This window comes from Aulostomus chinensis, chromosome 24, assembly GCF_037954235.1.
Source record: "Aulostomus chinensis isolate RoL2024-O1b breed Wild chromosome 24, RoL_Achi_v1.0, whole genome shotgun sequence".
Taxonomy (NCBI): Eukaryota; Metazoa; Chordata; class Actinopteri; order Syngnathiformes; family Aulostomidae; genus Aulostomus; species Aulostomus chinensis.
Window position 1 is genome coordinate 15423555 of NC_141343.1, and position 15815 is coordinate 15439369.

At 46.8% G+C, this 15815-nt stretch overlaps 2 protein-coding genes across 2 annotated transcripts; both read left to right on the forward strand.

Moving 5' to 3' along the window:
* The first annotated feature begins 107 nt into the window (after positions 1-107).
* Positions 108-9270, forward strand: cyld3 (cylindromatosis (turban tumor syndrome) 3). Its single transcript, XM_086196727.1, has 17 exons — positions 108-225; positions 438-615; positions 1404-1521; positions 1676-1833; positions 2119-2622; positions 2785-2890; positions 3456-3943; positions 4054-4219; positions 4292-4433; positions 4528-4650; positions 4849-4940; positions 5029-5092; positions 5272-5476; positions 7370-7478; positions 7575-7693; positions 8257-8464; positions 8544-9270. Exons 2-17 carry the CDS (start codon positions 445-447, stop codon positions 8726-8728), a joined length of 2958 nt encoding a protein of 985 aa, XP_086052853.1. The 5' UTR covers positions 108-225; positions 438-444; the 3' UTR covers positions 8729-9270.
* Positions 9271-9765: 495 nt separating this feature from the next.
* Positions 9766-13866, forward strand: emc4 (ER membrane protein complex subunit 4). The gene is made up of 6 exons (XM_086196730.1): positions 9766-9911; positions 10596-10728; positions 11403-11517; positions 12112-12265; positions 12552-12712; positions 13415-13866. Exons 2-6 carry the CDS (start codon positions 10625-10627, stop codon positions 13448-13450), a joined length of 570 nt encoding a protein of 189 aa, XP_086052856.1. The 5' UTR covers positions 9766-9911; positions 10596-10624; the 3' UTR covers positions 13451-13866.
* The last annotated feature ends 1949 nt before the right edge of the window (positions 13867-15815 follow it).

Consider the following 15815-nt stretch of genomic DNA (forward strand, 5'->3'; position numbering starts at 1 on the left):
CTTCCTGCGTACCTTTCCTGTCAAGAACAGTGGAATTTCCCCCGCACGGGAACGCCCACAAGTGCTCTGATTGGCTCAGAGTTCTACTCAGTGTAACTTCTCTCATTGGCTATTGGTTCCTGCCGCTGTCAGCAACGCCGCTTCCTGCTTCGGATGCGGTTTGTTATTGAAGCGAAGCTCCTTTAAATGTGAGGTAAAACTCGACGGCGTGAGTTGATGAAGTTGGTAAGTTTGCCATTAACGTCTTTTTTTTTTTTTTAAACAATGACGTCGGTTTGGTAACTTCAGCTGTGTGAACTGTTTCACCAACTAGCGGCGGCTTAAATGGCAGCTTTAGCTTGCTGCTTTCACCGTCGTTACACTTGAGCCTCCCGTTCACCATTCATGATGTTTATTAACTTTACGGGAAGTTTATGATTTAATGTCTCTCTTTGCAGAGACAACATGTCAGGGGCTCATGAGCAGAACAGGAAACACCGGCCCCCTAAAATGTTCTTGCTCGCGACCGACCTGAAGGTCCAGGACCAGCTGGAAGGTACCATTGCGCTGCAGCGGGGGAACATCTGCCAGGAGCAGGATGTGGCCTGGAGTAGAGGCGACCACTCATGGGTCAAGGTACAAAGAGCACATTCATCTAAATGTGAGCTCACAGGGAGAACGAGACACCTGGATGACATGGTCCATGAACTACTCCATTAATTTCTCTCTGTGTCTGCCAGAGTGTGAAATTATTCATTCTGATAAATCATTGTCATTTCCTCTCGTGATTTAATTGTCTATATACATCAGTATAACAGCACAGGACTACTCGGGAGCCACCATAGAGGAGGCAAACCACAGGGATGATGGAGGGGACACTTAAATGACTTGAGCGGTCCATTGGTTGGCCTCACCCATCCCAACACTCCAAACTAGTGCTGTGCCTGTTGCTTTAAGGGGCTGTGGGCTGTGTGATGTCACTAAGCCGCCCTGACCATGTCTGACTTGGATCACCATCACAGACATCCTGACCGTCATCTCAAATATCCCATATTTCATCTTGTGCACAAGCCAAGTTTGATGATAAGCGAAACAGTTGTTGAGTTCATCTCTGACTCAGTTCCCACAATCTCAGGAGCAGAACTATCCAGGATCCCTTCATCTTGGCCCGAGACCCTCATATTCCTTAGACCCCAGTCTTCCAACTCAGGACTGCATTTCCTTCATGTACCAGTTTGACCTGGATGGAGTGAACAGTTTTTGAGATAATCGAGTTTCAGACACTCAGACAGAGATGTCCTGCTTTGAAAGTTGATCAGATCTTTGCCGCTGTGTTACTCCGCCTGCAGTGTGGTACTGTGCGATCTCACTCTCTGTCCTCCTCTCGTCTCTTCACCCTCTCCGGATCTGTTGGGTTCCTGCAGGTGTTGGACAATGGCATCATGGTAAGAATAGAGAGGAAGTTCCTGATTGAAGTCCCAACTGACCTCGTTGGTTTACTGGAAGCTGTTTCTGATCCAGAGGCTCGTATAAAACTGCAAAGTATGACACATTGCTCTAAACCTTGATGAAGTGCTACTTAAAACCTTACTTGAAATTTAACTCCTACTGAAGTTCTTTTGAGTAGGTGTTATTCCTGTCCTTGCAAGTAAGTTGTTGTTGTGTTTGTTTTTTTTTGATTGTGGTATTTTTTCAGGCAATCCCATGAAGCTGCAGCAGTTGGCTAATTTGACAGTCGGCACCCCATTGTGGGTCCAAATAGGTCAAGCAGATGAGCTGGCAGAGGCGGAGCTTAAATACATCGGGCCTCTGACCAGGGGGAGCAGCGCTGTGTTTTTTGGGGTACAGCTCATGGTGAGCTTGCCAATACATCTAAGAATGAAAGGTTTTTAGGGGATTTCATCTTCTGCTTTTCTTCATGTTCCACTACAAATCATCAACTCTGTTCTTTTTGGCTGCAAAAATCAAGCTGTTGACATCATCTATAACCATAAATTCCTAAGTAGGCCAAGTGTTGTATTTAGTCAATATGTTATCCATTGGACCAGATTAATCTTTTCATTGTAGCTCAGTGTAGCTTAGCATAATGACATGATGATTGTGGACTGTCTGTGCAAGCGTGTCGTCTGTCTCCTGCAGGGCGCAGCGGTGGGCAAAGGCATGTGCAACGGTTCCTACAAGGGCCATAGGCACTTTACCTGCCCCGAAGCCTGCGCCCTCTTCCTCCCGGTCAGCCACATCAGACTCAGACGCTGGGTTCGCAGCAATGGCTCCGATCCACAACCCCGTGAGCGACAACACCCCAACCACCGGACCAGTAATCACCAGGCCAGTAATGGTTCCCATATGGATCGCCCAAATCATCACCAGCGGCAGCCCAGCCGTCACAGTAGTGTCCGCCATCATCGTCCCGTCAGCCCTCCTCAAACACAGGCGTTTGGCTTCCTTCCCCGGACAGCAGAGTCGGCACCCGTCATGGCTCAGAACCAGGTCCATTTCCGAGGCCCTACTACGTCTCCGCCATTCCATGTAGGCCAGCGGGTTTGTTTCCCCCTGGAGGACACTGTTGGAGGGGGGGAGGTGCGTTTCATTGGTGTCCTGCCTGGCCGGTCCTCATCAGGGGTGTACGTTGGAGTCCTCCTGGTCAGTGTGTCATCACTGTTATGACTGTTTCGCACATGAATCCCGAGGACAGTGTGTGTATTTGTGACTGTAGAACACCAATAGGTGTTGATAAAACATGTTATCTCTTTGTGAGGAGCACAGTTAGCAGCTGAACTTCTGACTTTGTCCCATACATCACAGGACACTCCGAATGGGAACTGGGACGGGACTCACAGGGGAGAGAAGCTCTGCCACATTCCTTCCCCCCTGTATGGACTTCTACTGCCAGTCAGCAAAGTTTCTGCAGGTGCAGGATTCATCTCTACAAATATTCAAGCAGTATTTGTATTATTTGCCTCCTCTGATCAGAGATATAGTTTGTGCACTATCTCACTTCCATGTTCCAGTCATGTTATATCTCACTTAGTATCACCTGATGTGGATCATTCATTCAATAATCACTGCATCTACATTTTGAACATGCATTCATTCCACTAGAAGTACTGCTTCAAGCAGAGTACCATCCTCGAGTCACAGTGGACATTTGTACATTGTACATTGAAGAAATTCCCTGAAGTTGCTCCAGAGATATTTTGTACATGTTTGGTGATCTTGACCTTTGACCTCTGAATCTATCCAGCCAATTCTCTAGTCCCAGTAGACATGTGTGCCAAATTTCCTTCCTGAGATACTGGGTCAACTTCACATTGTCAATCTTAAATTCAGAAAAGGGGCACCAAAACCTTTCCGTGTCATCTTTGAGTCTCAATGGAAGTTTGTGCCAAATTTGAAGACGGTATTAAGCTTCGTGTGTTTCTTTACAACAAGTTTGTCATGATAAGGGTGCCTGACTTCCATTTCCATCCTCTCAGAGCTTAAAACCCACCACCACAACCCTCTTTCCCTAATTCCCAAATCCATCCTGAAGCCCTCGCAGCAAGTCACTAAACCAGGACCTGTATCACCACCTGCTTCAGCTCCCAAGGTTGCCCTGATGCCCCCCATCAAACAAACACCGAAGCCTCCCCCACTGCCGCCACCAAAGCCCAGCTACAACCCCCAGCCACCCCCACCTGCACCCTCTCCCAAATCCCACTTCTTGCCATCACACACCACCACGGACCAACTGCAACACACAAACGGCACACATGCTGCGACACATAGTCCGACACACGGTCCGCCCTCGCCACTGAGATCACCAGACAATGAGGAAGCAACTGGAGAGAACGGAGATTCACAGCTGGAGGGTGAGCTGGAGGTGGGCTCGATGGTTGAAGTGAACGATCCACCTCTATTTGGGGTGATTCGCTGGATCGGACAGATCAGTGGGATTTCAGAAGCAGTGGCGGGAATCGAGCTGGTAAGCTTTGTTAGGAAGTAAGTTGGCTGGTTTTTCAAACCTAGAACTAGATATTGACCTTCGAATACAGTTTTCTGATGAGTCAGTGAGTAAATCTCGTGCTTCTGCAGGACCAGGAGCTGTCTGCTGGAACAGATGGCAGTTACCTTGGTGACCGTCGCTTCCGTTGCCCACCGAACAAGGGGCTTTTTGTCAAGCTTCGTAACTGCAGAAGAGATTCCAGGTTCCCTGCCCCCGAGACGCCTCTCAATCAAGTGGAGCGTTGCAACTCAATAGGTGAATTGGTACAGTAGTGATGGTTTGTTGTTGTGTAGCTCCGTGGTTTATACCGTCCCTTGTGTCTCCCAGCCTTTGCTGAGTGGGGCAGCGAGCGTGTGGAGGATCACTCTCCTCCAGTGGAGGGAGACGAGGCCAGGGAGCTCTACCAGGGCTGGAAAAGAGGCATTCAGGGTCACCTCAACTCCTGCTACCTGGATGCTTCACTCTTCAGGTGCCGTACTGACTTTGCAAAGCTGACCAGTTGGGACCCCCAACAAGTCCAGTTTTTTTTTTTTGGCTCAACTGTTCTGGGTGTCTCTCTCCAGTTTGTTCTCCTGCTGCAGTTCAGCCGACTCCTTGTTATTTTTGCCCTTGGACCCTGAGAAGTACCAGGTCTCCAGCCAAGCTCAGGACCTGCTGCACTGTGAGATAGTCAACCCTCTACGCAGGTCTGAACAAATATCTCTCACCTCAAACTAAAACCTCTGATCTCCACCGCTATTTAGCAAATAAGAATCCAAGACTATTCAGGGTGCCATCCTAGCAGGTATTTGCCCTTTAGAAGGGTTGACTCAAGGTATTTTCCTTTTGTGTCACTGATCACGTCCCTGGTTTCTGAAGCATGTCCATACTGGTGTTTTTCTAAGGTATGGCTATGTGTGTGCCAGTAAGACCATGGCCCTGAGGCGACTGCTGGAGGCCGCCAACAGTGACACGGGTTTCACCAACCAGGAGAAAGGTATGTTTGTCTGTGAGAGGAAGAGCTCTTCGTTCACTCATCAGGTGGAGGAATGCGGTCATTCTGCTGTCGTTCTGTGTCTGTTAAGATCCTGAAGAGTTCCTCAACAAGCTTTTCCAGCTCCTCCAAGTCGAACCACTCCTCAAGATCAGGTAACACCGCCACCACACCCCTTTACTTCTGCAAAGGAGGTCATGTTGTTGGCAACATGTGCCAACAGGATAATGCAAAAACTTGGTGACAGGGTGTAGAATGACGCCAAGAAAGACTCCGATTCACTCACTGGACCACAAATGGGCCCAAACTACCAAATCTGCTTTTTCACCCCCAGATCGATGACTCAGCAGCCTCAGGAGTGTCACCTTTACCAGCTCTTCCCACCTTCCAGTCCTCCTTCTCCCTCCTCAATCTCACCGTCCTCCCCGTTAGACTCCCCTATTCCTTTGACCTCACCATCGTCCAATCGGATGAGGGTTGCCAGCGTCCAGGCCCTGCTGGAGACCTCCTTCCTGCACTCTGGCCTCAAGTTTGTCGAGGTAAGGAAAAGATCTCCAGTCAGGATGGACATTAGAAGTTGGCTGTAAGAAGTTACTTTTTTTTTTTAATTATCTTTTTATTGACAGTTTTTCAATAAAATGACAACATAAAATAAACACAGAACAGGGAGGGAGTAGGTTGTCTCCTGTAAGTACAGCAATTACATAACTGAAGGAAAGAGTTCTGGTCTGCGCGGCCTTGCATATATTTTCCATTTTTCCCACCGTGATGAGAACAGGTCCAGTGTTTGGTTAACAGAGGCTGTGATCCTCTCCATTTTGTAAATATCCACTTTAATGTCCATCCACTCATTCAGGGTCGGCCTTTCTTGCAACATCCATTTTTTAGTGATGGATTTTTTTGCAGCTGTGAGCAACACATTTAACAGATATTTGTCTTTTTTCCTCCATTCTTGAGGTAACAGCCCAAAGAAAATAGTCTTAATTTCAAATGGAAATTGACAAGTAAAGACATGCTGGATATCTTTATGTATTTCTTTCCAAAATTCAATAATGACACTACAATTCCAAAAGACATGATAATGGTTGGCATTTAAATTCCCACATTTTCGCCAGCAAGTCGGAGGGTTTCCATCATAATGGGCTTTCTGAGAGGGAGCTATAAAAAACCTTATCAGACTTTTCCACCCAAACTCTCTCCACCTCTGTGAACTCGTACATTTCCACTGGTTTCTCCACATTACCGTCCATTCTTCCTCAGAAATGTTTATCCCTCCTTCCCTCTCCCATAGTGTTTTAATATACAGAGTTGAACATTGTTTCAGGTTGGAGAGTTCTCTATACAGGAGTGAAATAATTCTCTTAGTATCCTTAGATTCATAATTTTCCTAATCAGTTCAACCAAACCATTACTTGTCTCTGTTGTGTGTTTTACCTTGTTAAAAAAATGACGTAGTTGTAGGTATCTGTAAAAATCTTTTCTATCCAGTGAGAATTTTCCTTTTAAGTGTTTCGAAGCTGTAGAGTAGGTCTGTTTCCATTATCCCACAGAGAGCTGTCATACCCATGTTTGTCCACTCTCTAAATCTGGTATCCAGTTTGTTTGGTGCAAACCCAGAGTCATAAGCACACCACTTAAAAACAGCCATGTCTTGATCTAGTTTATGTGTCATTATAATTGTTTTCCATAATCTGAGTGTCAATTTTATCCAAGGATTTTCGATATCATTTATATAACTTTGTAGGCTATCGTCAGCTAAAGCTGCTTGTATTGGGATAGGTGGTGTCCTCTCTTCTATGGTCTTCCATTGGGCTTCATATGAAGGGTTGCACCAGCAAATAATAACTTTTAACTGAGCTGCTATGTAATATTCTTCTAGACAGGGAAGGCCCCATCCTCCCTTTTCTTTTGCTAAAAGTAATGTTTTAAGACGAATTCGGGGTCTTTTATTTTGCCAGATATATCTCGACATCAATTTGTCCCATTCATTGAATTGGTTTTGGTTAACCTCTATCGGTAGGGTCTGAAATAAGGAGAGAAGTCTCGGCAAGACGTTCATTTTGATGGATTCAATTCTAGAGCTAAAATTGAAAAAAGGAATTAAATTCCATCTTGCTATGTCTTCTCTAATTTTATTATTGATAGGTGTATAATTATATTTTGATAATTTTTCAAGATCTTTTGGTATTATAATGCCCAAGTATTGAAAGTGTTCTGTTTGCCATGCCAATGGATACCTCTTTTTTATTTTATCAGGTGGGTCGTAGTCGTATGTAAGCAGCTGCGTTTTTCCTATGTTGATCTTGTATCCTGACAGTTTGCCGAATTGCTCAAATGTCTGCATTAATTTAGGCAGGGAGTTCGTCGGTTAAGAAGTTACATTTTCAAAAAGCTTCTTGAAGTCTCTTGAGATTGTGTGTTGCCACCCCCAGGCTCCGTCCTGCCTCTTGCTGCTTATGCCCAGATTTGGGAAGGACTTCAAAATGTTTGACGCCATCTTGCCGACCCTCAGCCTGGACATCACAGATCTGCTGGACGACAGTAAAAAAACAATCTTTCATTCACCAGCATTTTACTTGTTTCGTGAACTCCTGGTGTCTTTGATTTGGCTCGTCTTCTTCTTCTTTGTGTCTCCAGCCCCGAGACAGTGCAGCATCTGTCAGGCATTAGCTGAATGGGAGTGTGTCCAGTGTTACGAAGACGTAGACATCACTCCTGGTCATCTCAAACAGTACTGCCGGACCTGCAACACTCAGGTGACTTGGTGGACGCGTCCACCGTGTTTGACTGCCTCATTGACCTTCTCCTTTGACTCATGACCAATCTTTTCAGTTCATCCTTGAGTCCCAGTGAACGTTTATGGAACAGTTGAAAAGAAAAAAACACTTACGGCATTCCTGAAATGGATTTGAAGAAATTCCCTCAGCATGTTCCTCAGATATCGCATCAGTCAGGATCAGACGGACAGCCCAAAACCCCAAGATGAACTAGAACGAGCCTCCTCAGTGTGTACCTGTGTTCGTGACCTGGGGCCACCCAAGTCTTTCAGGTCATCCTCAGGTCCTCATTTGAGCCAAAATTTGAACAAATTCCCTTCATGTGTTCTTGGGATAAGGTGTCACCGAGAATGGGACAGATCTGAACAAATGAGGTGCCAGTGACATTGACTTGATCTGTTAACGCCAAAATCTTTCAGTTCATCCTCGACTCCCAGTGGACTTTTTTGGCCAGTGGAGAAGAAGTCCCTCAGGGTGGAAGGGACATCACCGTGGATCGACTAATTCATTGCCTCTGTCTGTCTTTTAATACGGATCATCAGGTCCACAGTCACAAGAAGCGAGTGTCTCACCGTCCGGTGGAGATCAGCGTCCCAGGAGGGTCGTTCAACGGCTCTCTGCATTGCATCCGGCAGCAAATGTCCCTCTTTGCTGTGACGTGCATCGAGACCAGCCATTACGTCAGCTTCGTCAAGCACGGGCCCCTCCCTTCCGATTGGCTGTTTTTTGACAGCATGGCAGACCGTGAAGGTGAGAGACCGTCTTAAGGGAATTCAGGTAACCTGAATATCAGTTACCAGAATCAAACACATGATGTCTCCCAACACAGGAGGCGAGAACGGTTTCAACATCCCCCAGGTGAAGCCGTGTCCCGAGGTGGGCCGCTACCTCAGCCTGTCACAGGAGGAGCTAAGCAGAGTTGACCCCGCCTCCTTTCGGGAGCCTGCACGCCGGCTGCTCTGTGACTCTTACATGTGTTTGTATCACAGCCCGGAGCTCAGCCTGTACAAGTGACATCAGGACACAAATCCCATGACTACAGCAGTATAACCCGTACACAGCCAGTGCCTTATGATCAAATATCTGCCTGTAGTTGATTGTTGCTTAATTAGTCCAGTAGGTGGCAACACTGAGCAACTGAATAAGTGCAAAAAATATCACCATTGTGCCTGTAACCTATAATAACAGTTTACAAGAAAGTTTGCACTACCGTGTTTACATGTCAGTATGTAGGTGTATTTGATAACATTGCAATATACTGGCTGTAAAGACTGCTGCACTACATCACCCATGGTGCCCCGCCTTTAGGGTTCAAACACCAACTTTACCAAAATGGGAGGATATCGCTGCTAAGAAAGCTTTGATGCTGGTCTTGTTTGCTTCTATGTTCTATACACTCAGAAGTTTGGGTTTGTACACATTATCAAACATGCAGATACCATTCAGCATCTTTGTGAGAGTTTTTAAAAACTATTAAAAATGATGTATATACACTTGAACAACAACAATAAAAAAATTCTTCAGCAAGAACAATTTCTGAAATTTTGAGACTTATTTATTTATTCAGTGTGAAAAATTTTCCATTTAGAACGGTGGGATAATGCGTCCTTGAAGGAGCAGTTCCGTTAAACAACGTGGACCTAACGTTCTACTTCCGCGTGCGGGACTCCTCAGTGGTATAAACATACAGGACAGGAAACGTCATGATATATTTGCTCATATTTTCACACAGAGGAAGTTGTTGTTGGAACTCGTTTGGAAGAAATAAAATACACACAAAAAAGAAAAACGACTTTACGTTCCTGACAGAGTCGACAAGGTGATTGCCAAAATTTCACACCAAATCTTTTGAGTCACATTCTATAACAGTGAGATACGAAACATCCCACTGTAAGACAATGTTAGCAACGAACCTCGGCATTATTCCTCCTTATTTTAAAGAAAAGAGTTTGAAATGTCTTGGAAAACTCTAGAAGAGCACCAAATTCTTGTGACATCAACATTGTTAAGTGTTTCTCCTGACGCGCCACTAGAGGGCAACGGTGAGGCAACGCCTCTGATGTCGTCATCATCAGGAGCCCCGTAACCAGCGAGGAAGAGTCCACTTCCCCAGCGGCTGCGAGCATATTTACATTTATTTTCACATCCAGCAACAAGAACACTGGTCGTTCCGTGGTGATTTGGATGCTCCCGTAAGGTAGCGTCAAGTTTAAACCAGTGATACCGTAGCTTGCTGGTGGTTTACGTCACGTATTTGTTGAGAGACGACGTCGAGGCAGAGCCTTCCCGAGCGCCGTGCTAGCTGCTCTCTCCCTCGACTTTGCTAAAGTAGATTTGTTGAGCAAATAGAATCGATATTCGATGTTTGTTAGTAACAGCCTCAGTGTACGTGGTGAGAGTCATTGGCAGGCTAGCTGCTAGCCAGGCCAGCTAGAGTTTATCTAGCCTGTAGGCTCCTCAAACTCCACCGGCTAACAAGATGATAGGACGTAGGTTCAATGTTGACTGCAGGTTCAGAATAAACTGCCGACAAAATTTTCAATTTTTTACGAGGATAAACACTCAAGCTACTGAACTTACTTATTAAATGGCACCTGCTGACGTCAGATATAGACTTTTTCTTGTATTTCTGTTGATAACTGATCAACTATCAATAATACGTGTTTGGGAGGCTCCATCATATCAATATTGTCAAATATCGTTCGTGTCCAAGTCGTTTGTACTGAGTCACGTCCGACCCAGGTTCGTGTTTTGGTGTTTGCTCAGTCAGTGAGGATGAGGAGGATGAAGGTCCTGCTGGAGCCCTGGCGGTGCTGGCGTCATGAAGGAAATAATCAGATTCCACGGTGTGAGCCGACGTTCTTCGTTCTCACCTCTGCAGGTCTTCTCTGTCTCTGAGGTCCAGTTGCCATGGCGTCTCCAGGGGGACAAGGAGGAGGAGCTCTGTCTACGAGGGGAGGCCTTGGGGCCCGGAGGATGAAGTGGGCTCTGGAGCTGAGTTTAGGCAGCACCAGGTGAACAGGAGAACCCGGGTTCCCTTTATGTTCCCTTTGGTTCCCATGTGTTTCTGTGTTCCTCTCTGTCCCTAGAGGGAGGGTAGGGGCTTGTCCAGGGTATTGATTGGCGTTTATATCAGCCAGTAGCGTTACTTCTGAGCTGCTTGCTGCTAATAGAATACGGATATAAAAAAATCATTTATAATCAGGCAGAGATGCAGCAGTGACCTGGTATTGACAGCTCAGTACACATATTTATACTTGTTACAGGAAGAAGATCGTGACTTCATGTAGTAATTGTACAGCTTTTTAGCATAAAATTGGTGTTTATTAAAAGTTGGAAGGTGAATGTGAAATCAGCTGAAGGATGAAGGAAGTGGGAGAGTGAAATGATGGAGGGAAGGGGAAACACAACACACAGCCTCAATATATTTAAGGAGCTGATAAATACTGCGTTAGCGAGTAGTATTCATAGTACTAGCATCTAAAAGAGGACTCTCGTTAGTGTGGATGATCTTACTGAAGAAAACATGAAAGTCCAAGAATTTTGTTGGCATTTACTCCAGAACACAAGTGGAACAATCTCATTGGTGGAGGGAAAATATGTAAACGCTAACTTCCTGTTAGCCTAAAGTAATATCCTTGTTATTAGCTTCTTTCCCATGTGGGTCGTCTCTACTGCTGTGCTGCAGGAGTCGTGGTGACCGTCAGGGCGGTCAGGGAGACGTCGTCTACCCCATCGGGTACTCTGAGAAGCCGGTCCCCGACACCAGCATCCAGGAGACGGACAAGAACCTGGTGGAGAAGGTGAGCGGAGGATGCCGGACCTTCCTGAGAACCGGCACCAACCAGGGTTGTTGATGTGGTTTCCACCAGAAAACTTGAAGGTTAAGTCCATGGCATGGCTGGTTGCAGCTTGGAGATACAATGCATTCCAGTTGGGCTCCTCCCCCTCCTGGACACCACGTCAAGCAGGGCAAAGCTAACCGCCTGCTAGTGGACAAGCTAACTGCCAGCTAGTGGACAAGCTAACTGCCAGCTAGTGGACAAGCTAACTGCCAGCTAGTGGACAAGCTAACCCCCTGCTAGTGGACAAGCTAACTGCCAGCTAGTGGACAAGCTAACTGCCAGCTAGTGGACAAGCTAACTGCCAGCTAGTGGACAAGCTAACTGCCAGCTAGTGGACAAGCTAACCGCCTGCTAGTGGACAAGCTAACCGCCAGCTAGTGGACAAGCTAACTACCTGCTAGTGGACAAGCTGAGTGAGCTAGCGGGTGTTTAGTGTCGATCACCCATAAAACTCCTCCCACGTAGTTTAGAAAAATGAATGCTGCATATTAGCACAGAGGGTTTGCGCCACCTGCTCATGCGAGGAGCTGTCTCTCTTCTTCTGTGGTGCAGCGCTGCTGGGACGTGGCCCTGGGGCCCCTCAAACAGATCCCCATGAATCTGTTCATCATGTACATGTCGGGCAACACCATCTCCATCTTCCCCATCATGATGGTGTGTATGATGGCCTGGAGGCCCATCCAGGCGCTCATGTCCATGTCTGCCAGTGAGTATCTGCTCAGGCTCCGGAACGTTCAAGCCTCTGCTCTCCTCAGGCTCGCTGCTTCATTCTCTCCCTCTCTCTCTCCCTCCCTCTCTCTCCCTCTCTCTCCCCCTCCCCCCCTCGCTCCGCCTCTCTCCCCTCTCTCTCTCTCTCCCTCCCTCTCCCTCCATCTCTCTCCCTCCCTCCCTCTCTCCCCCTCCCCCCCTCGCTCCGCCTCTCTCCCCTCTCTCTCCCTCTCCCTCCATCTCTCTCCCTCCCTCCCTCTCTCCCTCTCCCTCCCTCCCTCCAGCCTTCAAGCTGCTGGAGAGCTCCAGTCAGCAGTGGCTCCAAGGACTTGTCTACCTGGTGGGAAACCTCCTGGGCTCAGCATTGGCCATCTACAAGTGTCAATCAATGGGACTCCTCCCAACGCACTCGTCCGATTGGCTGGCGTTCATAGATCCGCCTCAGGTAGATCTCGTCCCCTCTCCTCGCTGCTCTGATAAACCTGTGCTACCTGGATGTAGGAACCATGATGGAGCTGCTGGTCTGATTGACAGTTCTTATCTCTCTACTGTGCAGCTCTGATTATTTTCCTTAAGTTTCATCCAGGTTCTTTTTGGTGCTTTGTTTTTTTTCCAAACTTTAAATCAACCAAGGAATTTGAAGTTGTTGGGTCTCGTCACCTCAGCTCACGTTGTCTCACCCTAAACTCCCCCAAAATCACAGCATTAAACTTTATTATTGTCATTTTTTAAGGCATTTTGTGACCTTGAATGTCCTGAGAGCACAACAGCATCACGATGCAAACAAACCCTGGTACACAACTTATGTGGTTCTTCTAAACACTAAAAGCAGGATTTGGAGGAGAGTTGTGGTTTATTCCAGGGTCCCAGTCGGTGGCATAGCTCCCCCTTGTGGGCGGTTCAGTCACGCTGACAGTAAAACGCTGAGTCAAACAGCGAAGCCGTCCTGTAACGACCTCCACCCCGTCAGTTCATGAGAGAACTTCAGTGACTAGAAAGCCGTGTTTGAGCAGAGGAGGCAGCTACTGCAGTACTACTGCGACTGCTACACGCTGGCTACTGCGTGGGGGAGGAGACCAGTATTTGCAATACTGCAGTAGTTTGTATCACTTGCGGGTCGTGATCAGGTTTGTTCTCTCGCCAACAGCGGATGGAGATCATGGGCGGAGGGATGGTGTTGTGATGGCCGTCTGCTACCCAGGTTCTTGATTCCAGTGGGCGGGGCTTGTCGACCAAGCTGCAGGATGTTCTACTTTGCCTTGTTTTGGTTTTTATTTGGACACAAGACGCGACTTTCTGCCGCCGCTCCAGTTTAACGCCAGCAGGTCAGCTCGTCACGGATGCCTCACCGGGGTGGACCTTGTTCCAGCGAGTACTACCACGTCCTGCTGCTGCTGTCTTCTTCCCTTCTCCTTTGTTTTCTTCTCCGTTTGCCGTGCAGCTCCTCAGCTAATGTCAGAATCACGTTAGCATGCTAGCCTACGACATCCACTAACATCTTTAATTTATACTGAATTGCTTGATGAATTGAACCGATATCGTTTAAAGATTGAAATATTTTCAACTGTTTTAATAAAGGTATAAAATGAAGTAGTGATCCTGTGTTGGAGTATCATTGTGCAGTCCAGCTGAGCGGTAACGGAAGCGGTGAGGACACGTTTTACTCTGCTGGTCACGTTGTTCGAGTTACAAGTCAAAGCTGATTCAGAGTTTCTTTGTTCAAGTCATGTGACCTAGAGGCTCCGAGTCAGTACCAGGTATTAGTACCACTTATTAGTACCAGACCGGAAATGGAAGATACACTTGTTTTTTTAAATTCATTTCAACTTTTCCTGTATTTTATTTGAATATTTAGCGCAAACGCAGTAATTTGTGGTTTAAATGTTAGTTTTGTGCTTCCAATGATTGAAGTTTGCAGTTCAAACGTCATGAAGAACCCTGTTGGATCATTTTGGACTACAAAAACACCTCATCCCAGACATGCTCACTTCATTGTGGACTACAAAAACACCTCATCCCAGACATGCTAACTTCTTGTTGGATGACAACAATATCTCATCCCTGCTATGCTAATGTCTTTTGGACTACAAGAATACACCTTCCCTGCCATGCTTCCTTCCTGTTGGACTACAAAAATATCCTCCCAGCATGCCAAAATACCTGCTGACCTCCCTCTTGACCGGTGACATCATGGTGATGTAACCAACATGGAGGATGACCTTTATTGACCCCATCAACAGGGACATCTGATTTTGGCAGCAGTTGTAATAAAAGCAGTGTAAAGGTGGATGAATCTGAACCTTCCTGTGTTTCTGCTAGCTACTTAAAATCGTGTGTGTGTGCGTGCGCGCTTGTGTGTGTTTGTGTGTATGAGTTTGTGTGTGTGTGTGTGTGTGTGCGTGTGTGTTCAGGCAGGGCAGAGGTGTGTAGCCACCAGCTGTTGCAGCTTTTGTCGGCATCACGGATGAAGTGACTGAAACCAACACTGCAAAACATTTAACAACGGCTGAGTCCTGATTTGAAGCGTGGTCCTGGTTGAGGCTCAGAACCGGTTCCTTCAGTCCCCCCTGACCATGACCACAACTTAGAAGTCTTCTCCTTGGTGTAGTTATGTATAGGCCACGAGGTCAAACTGGTTCCCAAAGTTCAGTTGTTTGAAGGGTTGAACCAATTTTGTGGCCACAGATGAACGAAGTTGAGGGAACAAGTTGGACCTCAGACCCGGTTCTGTCCCAGCCCCGGTGGGAGGAGCAGCCGGAGCCTGCAGGTTTACTCACCTGTAGGTGTGTCGGGTTGTTGGTTTTAAAGGCGTCAGCCAGACTGAAGCTGAAGCCAAGTAGTCAAGGCTTCTCTGGATTACCTGGACTCGTCAGCAACGTAGTAATATTCGAAGTACTTGAAGAGATTCACCATGACTACACAATCAAATCAAAGTACTCACTAGCAGACTTGATGTTGAGTGTTGGATTTATTTATCTAATTTGGAATATCTGATGAAGTAGGTGTTGGGGGCGGGGCCGTGGGCTGTGTGACATCACAAAACCTCCAAACCAAAACTTGTTCATGAGGGGAAAAGCAGTAGGTGGCGCTGTAGAGGAGGCAATGATGTCATAAAAGAGTGCTGTTGACAGGTGATTTTAGTACTTCATCATTTATTCATTCATTCACTGTCTTCTGCTTATTCCTTTCTATTAAGGGTCTCAGGGGGTGGAGCCTATCCCAGCAGCCTTCCCCCTGGACAGGTCACCAGTCCATGGCAGGGCCAGCACATATAGACAGACAACCATTGGCTCTCCCAGCCACGCCTACGGTCAATTTAGAGTCTGGATTAACCTGGTCCCTCTTGATGTCTTTGGACTGTGGAGGAAGCTGGAGTACCAGAGAGAACCCAGCAGGAACAGGGAGAACATGGAGACTCACCCAGAAAGACCCCGTGCTGCAGCCGGGGCTCCACCCACAACCTTCTTGCTGCTCCACCGCCCTTCATCATTTATTTTTGTATTTATCTTTTACTCACCAACTTATCCATTTTTCCAGATATTTGTGTG

Coding starts and splice junctions, on each gene's coding strand:
- cyld3 (XM_086196727.1), top strand. CDS start 445: ATGTCAGGGGCTCATGAGCAGAACAGGAAACACCGGCCCCCTAAAATG. Junction 4,220..4,291: donor GGAGCGTTGCAACTCAATAG/GTGAATTGGTAC, acceptor TGTGTCTCCCAG/CCTTTGCTGAGTGGGGCAGC. Junction 5,477..7,369: donor CTGGCCTCAAGTTTGTCGAG/GTAAGGAAAAGA, acceptor TGCCACCCCCAG/GCTCCGTCCTGCCTCTTGCT.
- emc4 (XM_086196730.1), top strand. CDS start 10,625: ATGGCGTCTCCAGGGGGACAAGGAGGAGGAGCTCTGTCTACGAGGGGA. Junction 10,729..11,402: donor CTGAGTTTAGGCAGCACCAG/GTGAACAGGAGA, acceptor GCTGTGCTGCAG/GAGTCGTGGTGACCGTCAGG. Junction 12,713..13,414: donor CGTTCATAGATCCGCCTCAG/GTAGATCTCGTC, acceptor TCTCGCCAACAG/CGGATGGAGATCATGGGCGG.